The 19,478-nt window shown below is 43.8% G+C and overlaps 1 protein-coding gene across 1 annotated transcript in view; it reads left to right on the plus strand.

Moving 5' to 3' along the window:
* LOC147898617 (vacuolar-sorting receptor 1-like) overlaps positions 1 to 17,817 on the plus strand; it is a 31,821-nt gene extending 14,004 nt beyond the window's left edge. Inside the window, exons 4-13 of the mRNA XM_087379211.1 lie at positions 8,091 to 8,160; positions 8,268 to 8,351; positions 8,486 to 8,562; positions 8,739 to 8,820; positions 15,427 to 15,509; positions 15,622 to 15,688; positions 15,785 to 15,913; positions 16,838 to 16,941; positions 17,025 to 17,122; positions 17,367 to 17,817. Of these exons, the coding sequence (XP_087235337.1) occupies positions 8,091 to 8,160; positions 8,268 to 8,351; positions 8,486 to 8,562; positions 8,739 to 8,820; positions 15,427 to 15,509; positions 15,622 to 15,688; positions 15,785 to 15,913; positions 16,838 to 16,941; positions 17,025 to 17,120 (792 nt within the window). The 3' untranslated portion in view covers positions 17,121 to 17,122; positions 17,367 to 17,817. The remainder of the gene's footprint in view (positions 1 to 8,090; positions 8,161 to 8,267; positions 8,352 to 8,485; positions 8,563 to 8,738; positions 8,821 to 15,426; positions 15,510 to 15,621; positions 15,689 to 15,784; positions 15,914 to 16,837; positions 16,942 to 17,024; positions 17,123 to 17,366) is intronic.
* Positions 17,818 to 19,478: the final 1,661 nt, after the last annotated feature.

The following is a 19,478-nucleotide window of genomic DNA, read 5'->3' on the forward strand; positions in this document are numbered from 1 at the left end:
CCTCCTCCATTACAATGTCGTAGTAGCTAGTCCCTGCTATGCGTGTTGGATTTTATGGTTTTCAACACTGTGACTGTTATGGGATTGATGTGTTGTGTTTTTAGAGGGCATGTTCTTGGATTCATATATATGTGTGTGTGTGTGTGTGTACATATATGTATCTATCTTTCTACATATACATGTACATGTACACATATGTGTGTGTGTGTGTGTGCGTAATATATATATATATATATATATATTACACACACAAACACACACACATACATACATACATACATATATATAACACACACACACACACACACACGCACACACACACACACACACACATACATATGTGTGTGTGTCACGGGGCGTGATTCTAAGTACTTTAATGTACTACAAGATCGTGACAAATTTGGTTTTAAAAGTCCAAGCGTGGGCTTAATAATGTGTAATTAAACGCGGCATGGTGCCTAGCACATAAGCGTAATTAATCCCTAGGCCCAAAGGCATTCCAAGGAATTAAAAGAGTGGTTGTTGGAAAATGATGACGTGGCATTTTTAATGGGACCCCTAGAGGGCCATGTACCTTCAGTGGCCCCCCTAGAGTTCGAGGTGGCTCTAGTGCCTTCTACATGCTTCTTTGCCATTCCTGGACCTTCCTGGGCCTTTTAAACTTCACACGTGTGATTTTCTCTCTCATCTTCTCCCTTTGTTGAGATTTTGGACTGGTTTTTCAGCCTCCTTCAGCTGAATTCCGTTTTTCTTCTTAACTCCTCACCCGTTTGGATTCCTCAACTTCCGTTTGGCCCGATGGCTTCCCCTCTGCCTCCCCTTAGCAGTGATATGCTTTTCCTTCCGTGCGTTTGGTAGAACGGGCAGAGCTGAGCACTTCTTTTGTTGGTCAAATTTGCAAAAGTGGCTTTTTGTGGACCTTTTTGCTTCTACAGCCTCTTGGTCCTTTCCTCTTGCAAAGCTACAGCTTTCTGTTGAATTTCGAGTGGTCCCACGCGCTGGTCGACTGGTTTTTCTTAGTTTTGGAGGACTTCCAGCGATGAAACTTCTCCAAAATCTTCTCAATGCATTCCTCTCTGAAGCACGCTTCTTTTGAGCCCAAGAACTCCCACTTCTTCATGACAGAAGTACTTCTTTTCACATTTTTCGGTGGAATTCTTGCTGGTCGGCTTTTGTGCTCTTTTTTCATGCCTTTGCACTCCTCTTTGGCTGAGAATGCAATTGGGCATTGGCTACTATGTCCTCTTGGCGATTGAGGACTTGGTTCGAGTTTTCATGGCTTGATGAGTAGTGATTTTGCTGCTGCAATTTCTTTTTGCCATAAGCTATTGGTTGGCCTTGTGTGCCGTCTCTTTCTTGGTTCACAGGTGCCCAGGCAGTGCTACATGAGTCATTCTTTGGTTGGGTACTTTGCTGATTTTATTTTGGAGCTTTGAAAAGCTTTGTGAATGCCATCTGGAAACCACTGAAAGAGAGTGCAGCTGGGGTGCAGTGTGATTGCATTTGGACAGCCAATGGAATTGCACTTGGAAAAAGAGAATGCCTTTGGATTGAGCCTATGGGTTAAGCGCACTTATGTAATGGTGTTCTGTGCTTGAAAGCCTTGCGAAGGCTCAATAAATTGGGGTTGCGTGCTTAGTTGCAGGGAAGGTCTCCCAGATGCAACTTGTAATCATTTCACTGTGAAATATAAAGAAATACCGAAAGGGGCACCACGGTGTTTGGGGCCAATCGGGTGCACTTGTCTATGTTTGTTGAGCAGGGGCATTCTAGCCTCCATCCCTTTTTCAGTGGTTTTGTTTGTGAATAAATGGGTAAATGCCAAATGGTGATCATGCAATGGTTAATGGTTGTGATATATGCTTTGTGAGCTGTAAATAAGTGCTGAAGTGATTAAAGCTTTAGTTCCACTATCCTCTGAGTGATTAGAGGATGCTTTAAGTGTGTGTGCGTGCGTGTGTAATTTCACCTCAAAAGAAGTGTGTATGTGTGTGTGCGTGTGCGCACGTGTGCATACATACGTACATACATGTAGGACCAATCATCAAGCGTGTGTGTGTGTTTGCGCGCGTGTGTAATTTCACCCAAAAAAAGATGTGCGTGTATGTATACGTGTACATGTGTGTGCGTGCACGTTGGTCGTGTGTATGTGTGTGTGTTCGTAATTTCACCCAAAAAAAGGTGTGCGTGTGCATATATACATACATACATACATACATATAGGACCAATCATCAAGCGTTGAGATGGCTTTAGACGATGCTTGCCGGACAATCTTTTACTTATAGGTCTAGTGCAGCCGGACATCCGAATAGTTTGGAGGCATGATCGAGTATGTTCTTGGATCATTGAATGTGGTTGCTTATCTCTCCTAAAGGAAGGGACAACCCTTCATCTATAGTTGTAATCTTAGCCTTTTGGCAATAGTTCTATCCCAACCTATTGGCAACATTAATAAATAGTAATACGGAGGGAGGGCCAATCCTACATTTATCCTCACACTGGGAGACACAAGCACATGAGTTGTGTGTCTTTCAATTCAATACATGCGTCTACACTTACAGCTAAATAATAGGCTGGAGAGAGAGTGAGTTATATGCAAGTCTAAAATGAAATTGTTTAGACTTCGCAAGCAATTGTAGCTTGAATGAAGAGATTTTGGACTATTTTTTGATTAGCCTTCTCCTTTAGTGCTAGCCTTCGTCATGGCTGAGTCTGCCCTTCACCTCCGGAGTACCGACAGAAACTCAGTACGAAGACTTTGTATAAATGGATGCTCAAGTATGTGTGGGTGTGTGGATTTGTATGTGTGAGAGCATATTTTTATACTATGGTCTACACCCGTTGTTGGGTGCTGATGATGTCCATGGGGATGTCATAGTAGCTAGTCCGTGCTATGCGTGACGGAGTTTATGGTTTTCAATCTTATGAGTGACTATCGTGAGATTGAAACGGCACTATGTTGTGTTTTTAGAGGATGAGTTTGGGAATGTTCCTAGATTCATCTAGATATATGTAAGTCTTCTTCGGTGTGGAGTGCCACACCCTCGTATGTTCGAGAGCAGATTACGGGCTTTAGATCCTTTGAAACAAAGTCTACATAGAGTATCTATGGATTGGAGGGTCACGGCCCACATCCTAATATTTTGAAGAGGATTATCGGCTTTAAAGATTGGGTATTTCAAAAGAAGGTCTACATAGATTATCTCATTAAATGAAAGGTCCTACTAGAAGATGAGAAATGTGGCAACTAGAGAGCATTGTGTAAGTGAAACCCCACGCTTTTGGTTGATATGTGCAGTATTCACTATTCGACTCCTCGTCAAGATCAAAGAAGTGATGTCTTGTGCGTGCGTGCACACACTTTTTTTAGTGAAAACTTTAGATTGATTATATTACAAGAGTAGCGACCTCAAAACGAGACAGCCGAAATTACATCAGCTGAAAATCTCAGTGTATGCGAGATATACATCATGATCTATGCAGCGCGTCTGCAAGCAATCAAAGAAGGAGTGCTGCAGAGAATGCTTAAAAAAGCCAAACAAGGAGAATATAGGATCACTAAAGACTTTACAGTTCTTGTCTGTCCATAAAGTCCAGAGTGCCCAATAGCGAACCCAAACAAAGAAAAGATGATACTCTGGTCTGGGTGGATGAAAACCAAAGAGCCAGAAAGACTTCCCAAAAAGAACAGTCGGGAATCTTGCTCGCAGGCGTTGCCAAAGAAGATCAATGAACTCACGAGAACATGGACAAAACTAGAATAAATGAGGCACAGTCTCCTGAGAACTCAAACATCTGTGGCGGCGAGCAGGAGCAATGTGTCTATGAGCCAACATCTGTCCAGATGGAAAAATGCCCAGAAGCACTCGCCAGAAGAAAACCTGTTGCGTAAGAGGAGTTTTGTAGGCCCAAAGCTACCGTAATCTCTTTCTCCACCACTTGGCTGGGCGATGCATTCGCCAAATAGAATTACCTTTCTCTGAAACCCAAGGTTGAGGCAAAAGGATTTTATACAATGCAGGCACCGTAATGTGAGATAGCCTCAAAGGGCGAGAAGAGGACCTTGGGGAAGTCAAAGTCCAATCCTCCAATCTGTCCTGAATTTCCAAAGGAGGAGCCACAAAGCACGATAATGAGAGCCCAAGCCATACCGTGTAGTTGCAAGAGAAAAAGGTAGCATAGAGCCATCATTATGAATAACATCAGCAACAGAAGTGATGCCCTAACAAAGCAGGAACAACGAGGTTCCTGTAAAGCCAGTGGAGGCTGAAAAACTGTCGACCAGTGAATGCTTTCAGCTCACAAAGAATTACCCAGCAAAGACTGTCGACCATGCCATTCCAGATGAGAGAGTACATGCTTCCAATCAAAAAGCAACTTGGAGACCAAAGGGCAGCTAGGCAAAGTGCCATTGATGCGACCAAATAAGAAATCTGAGTAATTGATTTGCCAGTGAACAAAGGCAGAAATACTGATATGTGTGACGAGAGATCTAATCATAAGAGCCCAAGGCTGATCACCTTGCAGAAATTGCAGCAACATTTTTCCCCTGTGAGCAAGGATGTGCACCTGGATATTCGTGATGTTCAAACCACCATGCATCTTAGGAGAACAAAGTCGATGCACTGAAAGCATCCTGAGACTCTTTCTGCCATGTTTGAAATGCCAGAAGATTTCCATAATGGCGCACGCACGCGCACACACACACACAGAGGAGAAACTGCTGATAGTCAAGCTCAAAGAAGTGATGGCAAGACAATGCCCTTCATCTACCATTGCTTGTACTTGTCATTACCAATTGTGAATGTTGCAACAATTTGCAATAGACCAAGCAATCAATCCTTGAAAGTCCTTAAAGTGGATATACATGCGTTCGTTCCACACTTTTATCCATCAGGCGCTACAGTTGTTGCTTTGATTGTAGCTGATTCTCCTCCACCAACATATCACTCAGAAGGTAAGTACAATTAACATAGACCTTGCTCATTTGCTTACTCGATAGTCTAGTTTGAATCCAATGTCACATCCACAAATTAGAATCCTAGTTGTTGAACACTCAGGACAAGAGAGAACAGACTGATTGATCTATCCCCCACCCATGTGTATTGTGTAGCTGCCTTCAACGTTTCTTACTTTGAGCCGGTCCTAGTAACCAGAGGTGGCTGCCACCTCATATACGCCTATCCCCAAGAATTAACTTAACTAACCTTGTGTGTGTGTGTGAAATTCTTAAGGGTACTTGCCCCCTCTAAAATATATCCCCTCACTAACTTCTAGTACTTGCCGTAAGGCCTAACTTTGATATTTCCATGCTAGCTTGTAGCCATAGGTTTAACCCATGGTTCAGTGCTCCTAGGCCCAATCCTAGCATATAACAACTCCGCTTACTCTCTATTACATGTGACATAAAATTATCATAAAATCATAGTATTGTTAGATGTCTTTTGAAGTAATTCCATGATATAATATAGTGGATATAGGTGAGTGCGCCATATAGCTGCCACCACTCCCAATCCTTGTACAACCAGTGTAGGTCTTTGTCCTATAGTTAGACATCCACACATGTGCTATGGGACCTAGGTAGGACTCTCTATGGGCTCTGATGTCTCTATATATATTACAAGCTCCTTCCCTCAAAAGGTCTGAGTAATGTTGTGTGTTGCAGACCTGAAAGTCACGTTGCCATTTAGAATCCCGTAAAGCAACAACCAAAGCATTGACAGTCTCACAAGATATGCACCCCCCTTTGGTGCAAGAAGAGGGTCTCGAATTTTGAAATGACTCCCAATTGTGAAAACTGCCCATTTTCCCTTGCCCCTAGCTTCCCATGCCCTTCTTGAGGCCTTCCTTCTATTGCTCTATCTATGTATGAATCAGATGGTCATTGACAAAAAGTAGATAGAGTTTCCTTTCAAGGTAGCCCTCTTTATTCCTGTTCCAATTATCACTGGGGTTTCCATGTGTGAATACCATTTTTCCTTTAATTGGTGGATAGTAGAGCAAGTAAAAAGTAGTGCAAGCTGTAGATGCATAATTTCACAAGTTTTGAAGGTATACAACTGAACGTATGTTGACAGCTGTTTGGGATTTGGGTGATGAAAGCCTAGAACCTTGAGTTTGAAGCTTCTTTGGCATTACTAAAGTTTTGTAGGTGCCTTTGGAGATATCCTAGGTCGGGCAAGCTTTTGAACCACGATTTTACTTGTAGTTTGCAGAATAAAGTGCGAGATTAGTTTTATCACCTTAGCTCCAATTAGCAGCAAGACCAGGGATTATTTGATTTTTTCTTCGTTTTTTGGCAATTAGAATTCAAAGATAATTTTCTTTATTGAAGAAAAAATTCCACCCTTTTTGGAGGGTTATGCTAGTTTCTTGTCCATAAGAGTTTCCTGATGGTTTGCTCACAGATTTAATCTGTGTCTATGTATTTTGGTCATACTTAATAGAAGTTCACTTTTTCTCCGCAAAAGAAAGAAAATGGTTTTTATGACAAAAGAATACATTGAAATATTTTATCGAAGAGTTCTAGGCTTGTGTGAGTGTTAAGATATCATGACTGATTCTAGTGGCTTCAGTCTCTGAGTATATAGAGCTTTTCACGAGGCTAGTTGCAAATTGGAGAGTCAAGGCGACGCCATTGCTCCAACAAGGGTTGGTTCTTAAGAATCTCATCACGAAGAACACATCCATCTAGAGGCAGAAAATGATGAAGCATTGTGGTCTGTCTCATTGTGAAAGTTGATATTTTGGGAACCAAAGTAAAACAATTGAAAAAAAATGGATCAAATGTGCATCTATTCTTTCACGTTAGTGTTTTGAGGAAACGTCCACTTGTCTTGGAGGAAGAGAGGCTTTCATAGATTTGATTGAATCATTGGCACTTCAGGTCCTATGGTGGATGCAGGCAACTATTTTCCATCATGGTAGGCCACTTGATAGCAACATCTTACGATCATGGATTGGCAATAGTGGTAACATCATTGAGTGGGCAAGTATGAGCATGGGATTTGGCCAGACAAGATTTAGTTGAGATCATGTCACATTGGATTGCATTCTTAGTATTAGAGCTCTCATGCAGCATCGACTACACGGATGAGTGCTGCACTGCCCTCTTTGCATCAGAGATCACCATAGATACAGACTCATGAGAGTGGTAGTCTGATGAGGACCCAGACAACAATGGATCAGAAGCGTCTTCATCAGAGAGGAGTCCACAATGGGAGAATGTCATAGGACACGGGATCCCAAGCCTATCCTCTAGAGATGCTAGCGAGCATGAGGTTGGCTGCAAGACCATCAAGCTCTTAACCCATTCCACACCCCCCATTGCAGGTTCACGACACTAGGCTGCCCCATGGTGACTGCTGGTTTGCCATACGGAGCAGAGCAGAGGATGATGGCAGCAGATCTTTGACATGTTTCAAAGACACCATTCCAGTGGGACCCCAGTTGGGCCAGTACAGCGCTCACATGATCCCTCTCAGGGGCAACAACACACGCATACAATTGTGTCTCTATTTTCAGTTTCAGTTTCAACTTTCAGTTGACACTAGATCTTTAGGGGGGTGTGAGAAACCTCGAAGATTTTTTTCCTTGTGGATTTTGTCTCATATGCCTTTTTGGCCTCCCCCAAATATTAGTAAATCTCTCTCTCTTTCTCTTTCTCCTTCCACAAGCCCATCACTCTTGGTTCCCTTCTGGCTACACTTTGATAGACTGTGTTTTTTTTTTGGGAGGGGGGGGGGGGGTTGTTTTTTGGAGGCTGGGGGTTGTACAAATGTTAAGTGCATTTCTTTGTGTAGTTCCAAAACTTTTGCGGCATTGCAATCATTGTGTTTTCTTTTTTAGCACAAGCATCAGCAATGAAGGTCTCATGTTACACCCACATGAAATCATGAATCAAGAAGGTTTCTTACGTGTGTCTAGTCATTCAGTCTCAAAAAGCTCCACTAGTTTTGTTTGTTTTATAAGATATTCGAGTTTCATTCTATAGCTTCTTGCCTTTCAAGGATTGAGATTCTTTTCCTTGAAGATTTTTCTTATTCAGGTTTATGTGAATCGATATTTTTGGCCAATCTTTGTTTCTCAGGTTGGGCAAGGTGCACGTGGTGATGTGACAATCCTGCCGACTCTAATAATCAACAATAGGCAGTATCGAGGTTACTGTCTCACCAAGTTTGCCTTTGTACAATATTTACTCTTGTTGATGTGGTTTGGTTGGCCTGGTATAGTTGTTTTTTAAAGAATACAATTTTCCTTGTTGCAGGAAAGCTTGACAAGGGGGCAGTGTTGAAGGCAGTTTGTGCTGGCTTCAAGGAAAGCACTGAGCCCCCTGTGTGCTTGAGTTCAGGTGTGTGTTCCTACTAGAGGTTGATATGAGGATATACCTGGTTGTAAGTCTGTGTGTGTCTGCTATTCTTGATTTCACCAAAGAAAAGTGTTTGCTATTCCTGTTTGCATCTTCATCTCATTTGTTAATTGCAGATATAGAAACAAATGAATGTCTGGTAAATAATGGTGGATGCTGGGAAAGCAAAGAGGCAAATGTGACTGCCTGTAAGGTATGTTAGTATCAATGAGATTATTTATACTAGTATTGATCTTTCTTACCTTAGTTTTTAAAATCTTGGATTGAATTTATTCTGGACTTACAAATGTACATGTATAGAAGCAATATACGGCAATATTGGAATTTGCTAGCTTATACAGCACACTTGAACCTTTCTTTTCAAAACAGGATACTTTTAGGGGGCGGATATGTGAGTGTCCCACTGTTCAGGGTGTTCAATTTCAGGGTGATGGTTACACATACTGTGAAGGTAAGTTGGTTTGTATGAAATAATGTCCCCCCTCTTGCCTTATTCTCGTGTTTATACTTTCTGTTTAAAATAAGTAGTAGTCTGTGCTGTAAATAATTATTTGTTTCTTGTCAGGCATCATTTTTAGAAACGGCCATTCTATTCAAAGCGGTTAACTAGTGATATAAAGTGAATGTATGAAGCTCATTTACAGCATGTCATATGTGGACACCTAATGTCTGGGCATGTTTGCAAGTGCAAAATTCTTCCATGGAGGTGCACGACCATGCTCTCCACAAATCAATATGGGCTTTTTGAGGCTATGCAAGATTGACTGATTTGCCTTTCGTATGCTAGCTCCAAAGTCACTGCATGTGAATCCTTTTAAATTATCCTGAGAGGTTTGTCAATCACAGCGCAAGACATATAAATGGGGCTCATACCGTGTGGGCATTTCCTTGCACACATCAATGCATGACTATCCAGTCAGTTGCTCAAATATCCATGCTATGACAAAGACAAGGTGATTGTTTGTTGTTCCTACCAGAGGGGCCATCACATTGCTGTCGGGAGCCATGCTGCTTGTAATCATTACCACTTGCTCATCCTGAGTCAGCTCAAAAGCTCACAACGGAATTTGCTTTTTGGATGTCATTCGTGCCGCTGCATCTCAATGTAGTCACACCTGAGAAGAAGATCCGAACAAGCAATGCTTGTGCTTGCACACAAGGAAGGAGGAAGAACTGAATACACCTCAGGGGAAAGAGCCTTTCAAGGACGGAGACGTCTGGCTTCTTGTATTGCATGTCCAACTGTGACACGTCCCAGCACTCCTGAAACCTCTGATCTGCAAACAAACACAAGAACACACACAACGTGAGAAAACTGAGCAGGCTGCTCACCACCCAACCATGACATCTACGGGATGTGATCCCGAATCAGGAGATGTCCCCTCTGAGCCACGAGCTGAGCTACTGGCACGAACTCCCAACCAGATCCTAACCAGCCTGGTGTCCCATACCACCAGGTGGCGCTGTGAAGCCTGGGATCTGCTACTGGGCCTTGGGCTACGCTATGATGCATGCGCGTGTCCGCGACTCAATCCAGGATCAGACCTAGCACCTGGGAACGAAACTTGCTCCCATTGGCTCCCTGAGAACTGAACCTCTGGGCCCCTTTTATAGACTCAGGCCCCAAGTGCCAAAAATAGCGAAGACCTCTAATTGGTTCGTACCCTTGCCACTCAACCCGAGAATCAAGCCTGCCTAGCTCTAAGCCTCCCCAGGCTACCTGAGCTAGTCTTGTGTACCCAGTACACGTCGGATACCAATCTGTGCACATGACAAACTGGGTACCGTATGATTTGTGTCTTGGGAGGCAATCAAATATGACAGCTGTTGGCTGTGCATAAAAGCTTCGGTGGACATGTGATTGGTTGCTGGGGGAGCCAAAGTAACCCAAGCTACACCTCGAGTGCACCTGCTGCCCCTGCATCTTGTTTTGCTGTGCTTGTTGGAAGTATAGGGTCAATGCCTCACTTGTGAGCCCCCAAATGGGGAGAGCTAAGGGGCTTGACACCTGCATAATGTTGTTGGTAGATCTATCAGTAGGGGCTTGGATTGAGTCTGTCATGTGGGCAGCAAGATGGCTGCCACGGAAATAGATCCTTATTGATGCTATGTTAGAGCAGCCAATAAGGCCAGCCTGGTCAGCAGGTTGGGCTGACAGTAAGCCTAGTGATTGTGGGGCAGTGTGCAGCCCGGCCAAGGGCCCAAGGACAGGGTCAAAGGGCTGTGGCAGGACAGCACACAGGTCTGGTCGGCAGATCCAGCAGGACTGTACAGCAGCCACAGATGCAGTACGGCAGCAGGAGAGAAGGTACCTGGTCAGCGGCAGCAGCAGCAGATGTACTCAGAAGCAGGTGGTTGGGTATAGCAGAAGTGCTGGAGATTGCAGCACAGCTCAGCTTTGAACCTAACATCAAATGGAGGTAAGCCCCAAATGTGTGCTCCACAGCCTGTCCTGAAGCTTGAGGACAGCTTGCTCAACCTTGCTTGTCCTCGGATGAAAGGGGGATTTGGAAGGAAGTTGATGTAGAGGATGCTGCCATTAGAGTTCCAGTTGCTAGGCCAAGTGGTAATTGTCCGAAGCCAACTAGTCAAGTTAAATAAACTTAAGATTTGCTCTTATCGGAGTCCGATGAGGGGTTAATGCCCCTGTGATGAAAGCCAAATAAAGGGATCCAGAGTGGGGCTTGGCAAGAGCTCCAAAAAAGGGAAACAATTGAGGACAGGGAGGTAGAGGGGGAGGGATTCTAAGCAAGCGAAAGGGTGCGCTGGCCAAGTGAGGCTGGACACCACCTGTCACCAATAGATATTCTACCCTATGAACTTTTAACAATCAGACCAAACTTTGTCACATATATTACATAACTTCAGCAAATCTCCTGAAGGTGGAAAGACCAAACAACAAGATGGTCTGCAATGGAGCACCTCTTCTCACCAAGAAGTGGGCTGACAAAAAGACACTGCTGGAACGGAAGAGGATGGGGGGAGGAAGAGATAGAGCGGACTGTCATGGGCATCTGCAGCCCATGGTGTGGCTGCCTATGTGGCAGCTCTGCAGCACCCAGCAGCAGTTCAGCCAACAGGTCAGAGAAGAGACATGATGATGTCAGCATACACGACAGCTGATGTCAGCAGTACCGGTCAGCTCCAGGCAGTACATAACGGCAGCCTGTCTAGGCCTGCCATGTGTATGCACAGCAGGTACTGACTGCCACATAGCAGGTTGGGGTTGGGTAGACCACTGCAGGTCCGGTGGAGTGACACGTGGCCTGATTGGCAGCCTGTTAATGCAGTTGTTCCACAATTTGGATCGGCCCTCCAGCAGCCCTATTCTTATACAAAGGGGCAGTTGGGCCACAATTTGAATCGGCCCTCCAGCAGCCCTATTCTTATATAAAGGGGCATTGCCCCTCATTCCAGCATTAGCCTTAGTGGTGGCTCCACCTCCGCATCCACCTCGGTAACACTTGGCGCAGCATCTCCAGCAGCCCCAGTCAATGCAGCAGTAACAGCCAGCCCTGCAGCAGTTCCACAGCTCTAGTTTCTTCAGCAACAGGCCCCATAGTCTCTACAAAGTCTCCTCCCATGGGGGCAGTTCTCCCATATCCTCTACAACATAGCCTCAGTCAGTGTCAGCCATGGACAGTTTCATAGCTTCATTGTAGCCCTTCAGTGAGGACTTAGACACATGCCCTCTTCAATGAGCAGACCAATAGATGTACACCATGTAAAGAACCGGACTTCTCAAGAATGCGAATGTATGCAATGCATGCAGAATTTGAATGCCAATTGGCGTTCCAATGGAGAAGAGTGCCCTCGTGACAGTACTTGTTTCTCTTTTTGACCTGCATGCAAGGTGTGAGAGAGATGGGCGGATGAATGCAAGGTGGTAGAAAGAATGCAACGTGAGATTCACAATGAAAGGGTGATACCTTTTCATTAATGTCCCTTGAGATCACTCAAGTTCCATCTTCCCATTTACACCTACCCTTAGCCTATGACCGATGCATCTACCATTCAATGCACCTCAATGCACCCTTCCCTTGCTAGGACCTAGACACGTGTGTGCACATTTTTTTAAATAAAATAAGTTACATGTCCAAATTTGATGCCGTGTGAAGCAATGGCTCCAGCTCGACGAGTTCTATCTACCGCCATAACAATTCAGTCGGTGTGCGTCATAAATACAAATACATGTTACACCATTGGCGTATAATATATATAATAATGTTTTAATGTCAGGGTTGTGGAGCAGGTACTCCAGTGCCACGTAGTAGGTCGGGGTTTGTCAGAGCACTGGTCCAATCAGGTGACATGCGGTCGTAGCTGTCAGTGCAGTCAAGTTAGTTTGTGGCCATTCGCGGGCCATAGGCTAGGTCGGCCCTCTAGTGACAGTTGGTGCAGAACCTTTTCCAGCACTGGTTGATGCAGCAGTACCAGCCATCCCAACAGCAGCTCCAGAAGCTCACGCAACTCCAGCAGCAGCAATTCCTTCAGCAACAGACCCCATAGTCTCTACAGGAACCTCCTCTCACAGGGGAAATTCTCCCATAGCCTCTACAGCGTAGCCTCAGTCATAGCCTCAGCCATGGACAGTTTTATTGCTTCAGCATAGACCTTCAGTGGGGACTCAGATGCATACCCTCTTCAGAACAGATGTACAGAGGGGTATTACTAGATGTACAGCATAAGGAACGAAGATAGTAGTTATCTTAACTATGATGCCACAATTCTCTCTCTCTCTCTCTCTCTCTCTCTCTCTCTCTCTCTCTCTCGTCTCAGGACCCTCTCCGTCTTTGTTCGCCGCCTCAGGAGCCTCTCCGTCTCTTGTTTGTCACCTTAGCAGCCGCCTCTCCGCCGCTAGCTGCTTATCCTTAGCAGTTTGTCCTCTGTAGCACGTCGTCCCGCCTCAGCATCTCGTCCTCCAGCCTCAGTAGCTCGCCTCAGCAGCTCGTCGTTCCATAACTCGCCTCCTCAAGCGCAAGCCTCTCCTGTCAAAAGCAGTAGCAGGTTCCTAGGGGTGTTGAGGGACTCTAGGTGGGCTGAAACCCCCCAATCCATCTCGGGGGTCAACGTGCCGGAGAGGGTCTTTTTCTGATTTGCACAGACTGACATGGAAACTCCCAAGACGCCCAAGCCCAAGACTTTCACCCTTGCCATCCCCGTGAAGCCCTTGAAGCCCTTGTACTCGTTTGTTGTATGGTTTCAACCCAACTCTCATCCCATATGTGAAAACTTATCAGACCATAAAGCCCCCCGATCCACAAGAGCGTAACCACCACCTAGAACTTGAAGTCCGTGAACTCAGACTTCAGCTTGCAGCTTTGGAAAGGAAGGTCCACAATATGGAGGGGAATGGAAAGCAAGAGGTCATCAAGGAGGTGCTGCACAAGTGTAATGCATCTCTTCCAACATCAGAGTTGGTTTCTAAAGTGCAGGAAATGATCAGTACTCACTTGAAATCTATGAAACAAGAGGTGACAGCAGACATAAAGAGTAAAGTGAACAAAGCTGATCTATACAGGGAAGTGAAAGAGCTTCAAACCAGAGAAGCCAACAAGCAGATCTTGCGTGTGGGGGGGCTACCAGAAAGTTGCCTTGATACAAAGGAATTCACAGAAGATAAGATCGATTGCCTAAAAGAGAAGATACCACATGTGGAATGGGAGTATTGAGCCAAAGGGAACACATAGATACAAATCTTTCTCAGTGACAAGGTAGCCAAGACCAAGATTCTTGGACAAACACACAAGCTGAAGGGCACGAAGATGTGGATATTTGAGGAACTCACTCCAACACAGCTCAAGCAAAGAACCACTGAACTTGTAAAGGTGAAAGAAGCTAGTCTACGGAGATGGGATCGCACTAATTAGAGTTTTCACATCTAAACCTAAAGACTCTCAGTCTTAAACTGATGTAATGAAGGCCATTTTTGATATAGTGCTAGAACTTAGACGCGTGCTAAATAATCTTGAGCTGAGTTGCCATGTGCACACCTCGACTCTTTGAGTCTCAAAGATGCAGTAGCGACTCTTTTTTGTTGTGTATTTTGTCTCATAGACCCGTGAGGCCTTTTGAAGATGATGATTTATCTTTCTTTCTTTCTTTCTTTCTATACTATCCTTCTGATGAAGCTCGGAGTCCATCAAGGTTGTGGTGGGGTGCACTCTACAAAATTGCTATGGGATTGACAGGTAGGATTTGGGTATGGACAGAATAATTATCGGCCAACAGCTGTAGAAATTTTTACAGACATTCTGGAGTATCATTATTTGTTCATCTGTTATGACCTTGATCAGGTTTTGAGGCAGACGCCAATGCTCATTTAGAAAAAGGCAGTGAATTTGGTGTTATTTGCTGTAAGAATGTAGCTTCAGTTTCTCAGAACACTTGACAATGTAAAACATGTTTTTTTTTGAAAAAAGGGAAAAAAGGGCCGAATGAATCTCATCGAATATACTTTTTGATTGACCGGCTTAAAGGTCAATCTAGATGGTTACTAACTTGCCTACAATTGCATGGGTCTTTGGAGACATTGGTTTGTCCTTAGGTCATGGGACTTAAGAACAACAAAAAATCTAAATTTGTACGATTGGATATATTCTAGTCTTACAAAGGTATATGTCCTTAGGTCTTGTTAGATTCATGTCTGGGGTTCGTGCTATCGTATGTGACAATCTGATCACAAGAGTTTGGGTTCATTGGTGCTGTGCGATTTGAATGGTTGGGTTCAGATTTGAAATGGTTTAAGGTCCATTATAATGGTTAGTAACATGCCATTTGCATCTATTCTTGGAGACTTGGGTTGCATGCACAAGTCGGTAATCAGCTGATCATAATAGTTTGGAATGACTGAGTTTTGAGTGGGTGAGAAGGTTTTCAATGCTGTTTGTGACATACACAAATCATGCCTCTCCAAATGCTTGTGAAGGACAGTGCAATCAGAGAATCTTAAACAACTTTAGCTCTGTTTTCGAAATAAGGCAGTTTCATGGGGCAGGGCGTGTTGCGTGACATGAAATAAGCAGTTTGGTTGACTGATTCATGTGTTTACTTTCAGCTATTGGCCCAGGGAGATGCAAAATAAATAATGGTGGCTGTTGGACAGAAACTAAAGATGGGCAAACATTCTCAGCATGTCAAGTATTTCTACTGGATCAACTTTCCTTTGCTTTGTTTTTGCAAGAGGTTACGTGACACTAAGCTTTCTGAAAATACGATCGGTCTGACAGTTTTCTTTCCGTTTAATTGCCAGGCATCACATTTGAAAGGCTGTGATTGCCCCTCTGGATTTCATGGGGATGGTAAAAAGTTGTGTGAAGGTACTTTTTGTGTGATTGCATGCAACATTTGTCTTTCATAGTCAGGAGTTGACTGTATGAATGTGTATAAAGCTCATAATTTTTAGGTGTATTCAGATATTAATGAATGCAAGGAGAAGAGTGCTTGCCAATGTGCTGATTGTAGTTGTAAGAACAAGTGGGGTGGATACGATTGTACATGCAAAGGAGGTCTCCTTTACATAAAAGAGCAAGATGCTTGCATTGGTAAGTGGCTGGCTGACTCTGTAGGGACTGATTGATTTTTTGCTGCTTCAGAGGGAGAACATAATGTAGCAGGAACTTATTGTTACGGTTAGAATATCTGTGAAACATTTACAATTAAAAGCTTGTGTGCTTTCTACTTTAAAATTAAAGGACGAAGCTGCAGGGAAGTCTATGGAAACTCTAACATGTACTACGGGAGGATCATGGATGCATGTTTCTTGTGTAGAGTCTTGATTCTTTAGGGAATTCTAGGCACTTGTCATGTAAAGTGGAAAAGATTCCATCTTTGAACATGCTTGAGGAATGTCCTGCCTCAATGCTTAACCAGGCTTCACAAATGTGGCTATGGTGTGCGTCTACTTGGCACAGCCAGAAACTGAAAATTGAAGCAATCGCTTATTGAACTGGTAGGTTTCCTAACTTTGTTTTTCTGCCGGGAGGCACTTGAAATGCTTCATTAGCCTGTGTACGAACTTTGAACCTTAAATTATCCTTTAGGGTTAGGATTGTTGCCAGTCTTTGATTTGGGTCTGTATTTCTAATCCATGTAGGTGTGACTACAGTTATTGGATAGAATTAGCTCAATATGAGTCATATCCATGCTCCCTTGGCTTTGTAGATGCTTCCCTTCATATCACAGCCCATAGCGTCAGTTATGCTGTGCCAATATCATTTAAAGTGACTGTCGTCAACTTAGGCATGGATATTTAATCCCTCTCGAGGTTTCTTGTTTTTTTTTTGGGCTGATGGGGGGGCATGGTCCCACATATGGAGTGTTTTTTGGTATTCTAAACTTAGGTTTGAGGGTATTGGTGGTTTACGTCCCTCAAAGTGTTTGACGTCCTGCACATGTTATGAAGGCTGTAACACTCGTGAGCATGGTTGAATCATTTGTGTGCTAAACATTCTCTGTATTGTTGACAGGCAAGGGGATTACAAGGGTGAGTTGGGCGGTGGTGATTCTAGCCTTGGCAGCTATAGCTGGAATTTGTGTGGGAGGTTATGCGATCTACAAATACAGAATTCGGGTAAGTTTCTCAGTCCTGGGTATCTTGGCAGGTTGGAAGTGAAAGTACGAAAATATTTACTGATTCTTGCATTTTGCTAGCAGTCGTATATGGACTCTGAGATCCGTGCAATTATGGCCCAATATATGCCATTGGACAGCCAAAATGATGTTCATCAACCTTTGAGAGATGATGCGTAAAGGTTTGTATATTTTTGGGCAACTCCTGTAGGATTCTCCCCACGCCCTTTTCTTCTACTTTGATTTTGAAAGATCCACTCTTTTATGTAAAGGGCATACATGCATTCCATCTTCAAGACTTGAATGTCTGGGGGTGCCAATGAAGAGAACTACGCCATCGCCTTGGATCCATTCATGGGGAAGGATGGCCTTGAGTAAAGCAGAAGTTCTTGATTCTTTCTTGTCTGTCACTTTGGATGCACACAGGAGCTTGCCATGGTGGCAGGAGCAACGCCGCATTTGCACAGGTAGCAAGCAGACACAAAGCGTGCATAATTATGGTGGGAGTGCATGCAGTCCTAGCAGCTTCTGTGGGAGGGTTTTGAGGAACGTTACCTATTAAAAATGCCACTGTACTGCTGTGGGTATGAGAGAGAGAGAGAGAGAGAGAGAGAGATGCTGCTGATGCACTAGATCAGGTCAGATAGATGTTTATGTACCCCATTGGGGTGGCTGTAATTCGTATGTCATACAAATAGCAAGCAAGCAGTTTAATTCTAGGGCTATATGCTGAGTATACACGTGCTTTTAGATTTCTAACAGCTCAAAATTATGTTGGACGCTTGCATTGGGTGAAACCTAGACCATTTTTCCATCGAAGTAATCATGATACTGTGATAATATTTACTGAAATGTGAGTCTGATTGTTTCTTAAAGTTGTTATGGAACCCCTTTGATCTCACAAGCATTACAATGAAATGCAAATTTAATTTATTAGGTAAGAACTTGAATCTTTGTCATCTCAAAAGCTTTTTCTTTGCATTTCATTGTAATGCAATTATGTAGACGATGGGGGGGATGGATGTTCTCTTGTTGGGACGTTGATCTGGATATTGCTATATGTAGATGATGTGGCACTTTTGTCTTCATCAGCAGAGGGCCTCCAGAGACACCTTGATGTGCTACAGTCCCTTTGTGAGTCCCATGATTTGAAGGTCGACCTTGGTAACACCAAGGTCATGATCTTCAATACATCTCATGCTATTATGCACCGGGAGCAGTTCACGTTCGACGGGTCACCTGTTGAGATTGTTTCGTCATATACATACCTTGGGGTTGTATTCTTTGGACCTATTTTTACTATGAGACCCGTGATGAAGGCCCACCTGAGCAGGGGGTTATGAATCATTGGCCAAATCAGAGAGGCAGTGCTTTCGCTCACACTTTCAGGATCCATGGACCAAGGAATTGTTGTTTGACTCCTTGGTCTGTCCAGCGGGGATGTATGACAGCCCTTGCTGGGGGCCAGATCTCTTAGATACAGAGTGGGCTTGTGTGGAGCGGCTACAGGTTCTCATGCTATCACGGATGATCCATAGTAAGCCGTCCGTCCCTCACCAGATCATTCAGGGTGAGTTTGGGTCATCCCCACTACAGTTGAATGTACTATTTTAGGTTATCACCTACCTATACCAGGTTAGGGGGTATGGGGATTGCACTTTTGGGTATAGTAGATTACCATGGCTTGACAAAATATGAAGAGGGGAGAGGAGAAGAGTGGAGATGAGGAGAGAGGGAACAGCTAGAGAGCACACCACAAATGACTAACTGTACACTAGAATTAGTTGAAAAAATAGAATATATACAAACCCTTTTAGGGTTAGGGTTAGGGGATCTAACTCCTTCCTTTATAGCACTCTATAAGGTTAGTGCTATGCACATACGATCACGTGATGGTGCTATGCACACATGATCACATGATGTTGAGCGTGAACTCTCAACACCTTCCCTCAAGATCAACATCATGAAGTAGGCCTTCCCTCAAGATGATGATTCTGGGGAATCGAAGGAGGACTGAGCATTACATTCCATCACACCCCTTTAATGGGAATGTCCTTCCTCTGCATCAAACCAAGAGCTAGTCGGTGTTTCTCGAATAGCTCTTTACCGAGTGGTTTGGTAAAGATGTCTGCAACATTTTCTTTGCTATCACAATGCTGCAGTGTGATGTCACCAAGTAATACTCTTTCTCTGATGAAGTGCTCTCTGACATCAATGTGCTTTGTTCTGGAGTGATATATTGGATTTTTGGTGAGCCGATTAATTATCACAGTATATTGTTGTTGGCTTTGACTCATCAAAGTAATCTGTTTCTGACAATAGTCTTCTGAGCCATATAGCCTCACATGCACCTGTAGTGAGTGCTCTATATTCTGTTTCAGTCGAAGACAAAGAAACAGTTGGTTGTTTGTTTGACAACCATGATATAGCACCTTGACCAAGGAAAAATGCATATCCCTGTGTCGATCTCCTGGTCTCATGATCTCTGGCATAGTCACTATCACAGTATCCATGCAACCGTGGATGACTTCCTCTGTA

The sequence above is a fragment of the Dipteris shenzhenensis genome, chromosome 9 (genome assembly GCF_047967505.1).
Source record: "Dipteris shenzhenensis isolate YYH24624 ecotype China chromosome 9, Dip_SZ_1.0, whole genome shotgun sequence".
NCBI lineage: Eukaryota > Viridiplantae > Streptophyta > Polypodiopsida > Gleicheniales > Dipteridaceae > Dipteris > Dipteris shenzhenensis.